The sequence below is a fragment of the Monopterus albus genome, unplaced genomic scaffold (assembly GCF_001952655.1).
Source record: "Monopterus albus unplaced genomic scaffold, M_albus_1.0 scaffold112.1, whole genome shotgun sequence".
Lineage (NCBI taxonomy): Eukaryota > Metazoa > Chordata > Actinopteri > Synbranchiformes > Synbranchidae > Monopterus > Monopterus albus.
Window position 1 is genome coordinate 65,400 of NW_018127992.1, and position 5,654 is coordinate 71,053.

A 5,654-nucleotide genomic window follows, 5' to 3' on the forward strand; every position below is an offset into this window, starting at 1 on the left:
AAAAAATAGTACTAGAATTGATGAGTTTAAACATAAATATAAAGGTATGTGTCAATCAAGATATATTCAAGAACAGGCTTAATGATTGATTAGATGGAACATTGTGGGTGTGGTGTATGAATGTTAACACTTTGTAATAATTCTTTAGTATATTACTTGTGTGGTGTAGAAGATAATTATTTAAGAATGTAATTATGTAAGAATGTTAACACTCTGTTATAATTTTTTTAGTATATTACTTGTGTGGTGTAGAAGAGAATTATTTATGTAGAGATACTGCTTGCAAACCAATGATGGTAAGATGATGTCATGGGGTAGGACTGGATAAGTCTGACTTCTTCCTACTCCATTCAAGCATGTACTAGGTATAAGCAAATTGATATTGGATTAGCATTTGTTGGATATGTGTAAAATTATGTGTGTTGTCATATCAACTGTTTTACATGCTTGAAAGAATAAATTAAATCAAATCAAATCAAACAGATGTTGAGTTTTGAGATAATTGTCTTATCCAATTGACCTTTAAAGTATTATTTAGAGTGGACAAGTCTAAAAAGTTTAATCCATCACTTTCATATGTGTTCATAATAACAGCTTTTTTAATATGATGTACATTATTTTTCCACAAAAAATTGCCAAGCATCTGATCAATTTCTTTACAAATTTTTTTGTCAAGATCTAGAGCTAATGCAGCATAAGTTAAACGAGCGATCCCTTCTGCCTTTGTGATTAAACTTCTACCTCTCAGGGAGAGATCTCTTAATAGCCATTGATTAAATTTCTTTTTAGTTTTTTCAATTATGGTGGAGAAGTTTAAATAGCATCTTGAATTTTGTTTTTTTGTGATTAGAATGCCCAAATAGCAGATTTCATTTTTAACTGGAATACTATAAAGAATGGAAGTATTACATTCTTTTATTGCCATCAGTTCACATTTTTTAATATTAAGATAAAGACCGGACGCCCTTGAGAATTCTGCAACTGCTTCAATAGCAATAGGTATTTGACTTTCTTCCTTTAGGAAGAGAGTCGTATCATCTGCTAGCTGAGTGATAACTAATTCTCTATTCGTGATGGAGATGCCTTTAATATCACTAGAATGAATGTGATAAGCAAGAAGTTGGGCAACCAGCAAAAACAAATATGGAGAGGCAGGGCATCCTTGTCGAATTCCCCGATGTACTGTATGTTAAACCTAGGAGAACTGCCTGCTATACGTTTGATAGAGCTATTACTGTTCTTATATAATGTCTTGATAGCAGCGGTGAAGAAATCACCAAATCCAAATTTATTTAAAGTTTGGAAAATAAACTTGTGTTCTACAGTATCAAATGCTTTGTAAAAATCTAAAAATAAAATAAAACCATCATCATCTATAAGATCAGGATAGTCCAAAATATCTAAAACAAGTCTAATATTATTTGTAATATGTCTGTTTTTCATAAAACCTGATTGTGACTCTTCAGTAATTGAATTCAATACAGATTTTAGTCTTGTAGGGATAATTTGACGTTGCAGTTGCGTAACGTCACGTGACAAAAGTGGACGTTTCCGACATTTGTTTCCGGAAGCATGGAGGCTGTACTGAGTGATGTGGTGGCTCCTGAAGACCTTTTAGTAAGTTTTCACATTGATAAACTTCTATCTTTCATAAGCATACAGGTGAACCCATAGCCGACTCACACTGGGCTCCTCATAACGACTGTTAAGTTTTGTAAATACCCAAACGTAATTTAAATGCGAAGTGTCGAGATGCTTATTGCGTAACCTAGCGTTAGCTGGCTAACGCTAATGCTAACGGTCATTTGTATGCTTAAAATGTGATTACGGTGTTAATATTATTTTTGCCTAAAATACAATATGACTGATGATCAGTGCTAACAACAAGAAAGTGCTTGTGTGAACTTCATGTAGTAACTTGACAACTGTCGTCTGAATGCCTGTATCACTGCTGACCTAAAAACATTATTACTTAGTCACTGCTAACTGCCAAAATACGTCATCTCCTTAAATAACTCATTGGTTGCTTTGTTACGACAGAAATTTGAGAAAAAGTACAACAGTGAGCTGAAGAAGGGAGCAGTTTCCAGAGAAACAAAATTTGAATATGCTTGGTGTCTGATCAGGAGTAAATATTCAGAGGATATCAAGAAGGGAATTGTCCTTTTGGAGGGTAAGTTAATGTATTTTATATGTTCTGTTTTCTGTTATTGTTTTCAAATAAAGCATTTATTTCAATACATTACTGTCACCTAATAGATCCCAGCTGCTACTGGTGTTTTAGAGTCCTAATCAAACGTATGGCAGAACAATTGTTCTAACTGTTATGATAATGATCCTTCAAATTTAGTTTTTAATGAATTGATATGTAAAAAGACATATACAGCTGAGAAATAAACATGATGTATAACATAAAATCATTTGATAATATTGTTGCTAGGTGTCATTCACTGTTGCTATACACTGAATTTCAGACAGGATGGTAAAAAGATATTAGATTGAATTTGTTTTTTCTTTTTTGTTGTTTGCCATGAAGAGCTTGTTCAGAAGGCATCAAAGGACGACTCCCGGGACTATTTGTTCTACCTTGCAGTGGCCAACTACAGACTAAAAGTAAGTGACACTCCTGAAGTAATGGCAGCTCTAACATTGTTACGTTTTTAGCTTTTTTGTTTGTTTTTTTTGACCTGAGTATGTGTCATTATGTGAGCTTCAATGCAGCCTTCACATATTATAACATATATCACAGTGCATTTTCCTCATCGCTGTTCTTTTCTTAGCAATATGAAAAAGCCTTGAAGTACATCCGGACTCTTCTAAGGAATGAGCCGGGGAACAAACAGGCTCTGGAGCTGGAGAAACTCATTGAAAAGGCTCTAAAGAAAGGTGAGTTGTAATTTGATAATGGAACTTGTTTTAATTGTTTGATCCTGTTTTTGGGTGTATAAATCCACAATACTGACATTCACCTATCGTCATCCAGATGGCTTGGTTGGCATGGCGATTGTTGGGGGAATCGGTCTTGGCGTGGCCGGTTTAGCGGGCCTCATCGGCCTGGCTGTGTCAAAGGGAGCTGCCAAATCCTAACCTGGGTGTGAAGACATTTTTCTGGACTGACCCACTACATAAAAAATTAATTCTGTGTGGAGACATCTTGAGCTGTTTGGTTTAAAAATGACTATTACACATATTACACATTTAAGGGTTTGAATAATGCCAGTAAATAACCTGTTCTCCTGTTTTTAACAGGGCTGCCAGTCACCATGTCCATGACATTACTTTGCTGTCTACTCACACATTATAGCATGGCACTTTCTAATTACCTGTGTAAATAACTTAGAATAAACAAACAGCAGCTCAGTTCTATTTGATTTCTTAGTGTGTGCACCTCAGCCTAAACTTCCTACACTGATTTCTACATTTAGTTAAAAAAAAATCATCTTTATTAAAATGCAGTTGCTGTTCTGTAACGGTTTCACTGTTTTTGACTTGTTAAGGAAAGTGTTATTGGTGCAGTAGGAAGTGGAGCTTGTAATGCCAAAAGAAACCATGTGATTTGTTTACTGGTCAGGTAACAGTGACTCTGCTATTCCACTGACAGAAGGATGTAGTCCAGCTTCTGCTGTGGAGTTAATGACCAGATGTTTGTATTTATTTTTGGAAAATGTCAATTTAGGTTAAGAGAGGTAACACACTTACTGGACAGTCATACCTTTTTACATTTAACTGTACTATGCTGTGTGAAACAGTGTGCTTCCCATCTTATTAAATAAAATAACTTTGAACTGCATAAGGATTTTGGTTATCAGAAAATCATTGACGTTAAATGGCAGGTGCCTGAGTACAACAAACGCTGGTGTGAACCATATATAATCTTGATTTAATTGGATTATCTCATATTGGATATATTGGATCTGTTTTGCAGACTGAGTACAGCAGAAGAACTACAAGCATGTGTACAAAGCATAAAGAAAATATGATTAGCATGTCCTGTTTTTAACTGTCATGAAAGGTCAGGACACTGATTTTCCACTAATATAAACCTATGGTTGATCCATTTATGTCATGCTCTTTTCATTAGAATCTTTTATTGATGGAGAAAAGTCCAGTCTTCAACTCCATTCTTATCACTGACAGTTATTGATTCCATTCACTTTAGGGTGAGGCTTTGGTTCACGCTGTGTAAGACGCTGTATTGTGGTCATTTACTCATTGTCTGAGACTTTAGCACCAAAACTGGATCATACATTTGTAAACAAATGACCAGCGCCATTTTACTACAGAAAAGCTTATGCAGGTTATCAGTTGCGTGTGGTGTTAACAGCCTCGTAGAAAGTTACAAATTAACCTACCTGACAGCACCGAAACTGTCCAGGGACATATCAGTGAGAACGATAATGGCCTTTAGTGTTACAGAGGTGATGGAGTAGGTGAACCAACAGCGACGGGTGGGAGAACCCCAAAACATTTTAATCTAATATCCAAATGGTGGAGCAGACTATAAACATAATATCTAATCAAAGCTTAAATTGTTTTCAGAGTCTTCCTGTGCTTTAGCACACTTTAACATCAATGGTTCATTGAAGCCAGTGTAATTTGGATGAGCTTCAGTGACTTTTAGATACAAGGACCAATGTTCATTGGGTGTCCACAGGTTTTAACACATGGCTGAGAGGCATTAATGTGTAATCACCATGAAGAAAGGGAATGTGCTGTGCAAAGTTACATTCAGTGCATATGCCATCACACAGTAATTTAAAAGTTATTGTATAATCCAGTAGAAGACCAGTTTATTGTCATATATGGCTGTAGGCAGTAATAGAAAGCAGCAGCCATGTTTGATTTTTATTAAAATGTTATGTTCAGTTATTATGTAATATTTCTTCCTGGTTTAGATTTTTTTTTTCCATCCAGGCTTTTATTGTACTGACTGTAGAATAATGTGGGCCTGGTTGCAACAAGGGACAGCTGTGCCTTTTTGGTCCAGTCAGAAATGTGCTAGATCCAAGAGTTAGCCCTTCACCCATAACAGGAAAACAGCTGCTAAGCATGAGCTTTCCTTTTGGACTTGCCCCCCAGAAATGTTAAGTTCACGGATAGGGATATCCTCCTAGCCTTCATCTTCCGACAAGAGCGTCAGATCTGGTCAGGGCTGATGGCGCAACAGTTGAAGCTAGGCCAGTGACACGGGATTTGGTAATTTGCCCCACCACCTTGTACCTTTTTTTTTTTTTTTTTGTAAGACAGAAGTTAAGCATCAAATACCAGCTGAGCGTAAGGTAGGCTACTCCCCAGGAAAGCCACAAACAAAAACAAGTTAACTGCAGTTTTCATAGATACAGTATATTGTTTGTAAAACCCAGACAAATCAAAGTTAATTAGTTTAATTTTAATGGATGTTGAGTTCTTTGCAACTGTCCCCAGATATGGGGTCAAAAACTACTTCTCTTCAAATGCAAATTCTGATTTATTTATTATCATAATTACAAATATATGAATGGTATATCTAAGAAACTGACAGATATACAGTGGGGACGGAAAGTATTCAGACCCCCTTAAATTTTTCACTCTTTGTTACATTGCAGCCATATGCTAAAATCATTTAAGTTCATTTTTTCCCTCATTAATGTACACACAGCACCCCATATTGACAG

At 35.8% G+C, this 5,654-nt stretch overlaps 1 protein-coding gene across 1 annotated transcript; it reads left to right on the forward strand.

Moving 5' to 3' along the window:
- Positions 1-1,512: 1,512 nt before the first annotated feature.
- fis1 (fission, mitochondrial 1) lies at positions 1,513-3,796 on the forward strand. Its single transcript, XM_020611335.1, has 5 exons — positions 1,513-1,617; positions 2,041-2,173; positions 2,537-2,613; positions 2,781-2,886; positions 2,984-3,796. Exons 1-5 carry the CDS (start codon positions 1,573-1,575, stop codon positions 3,085-3,087), a joined length of 465 nt encoding a protein of 154 aa, XP_020466991.1. The 5' UTR covers positions 1,513-1,572; the 3' UTR covers positions 3,088-3,796.
- Positions 3,797-5,654: the final 1,858 nt, after the last annotated feature.

Excerpts from the sequence above, each read along its gene's own strand:
- fis1 (XM_020611335.1), top strand. The coding sequence starts at position 1,573 with ATGGAGGCTGTACTGAGTGATGTGGTGGCTCCTGAAGACCTTTTA. Across the intron at positions 2,614-2,780 it reads TGGCCAACTACAGACTAAAA|CAATATGAAAAAGCCTTGAA; the intron begins GTAAGTGACACT and ends TTCTTTTCTTAG. Across the intron at positions 2,887-2,983 it reads TGAAAAGGCTCTAAAGAAAG|ATGGCTTGGTTGGCATGGCG; the intron begins GTGAGTTGTAAT and ends ATCGTCATCCAG.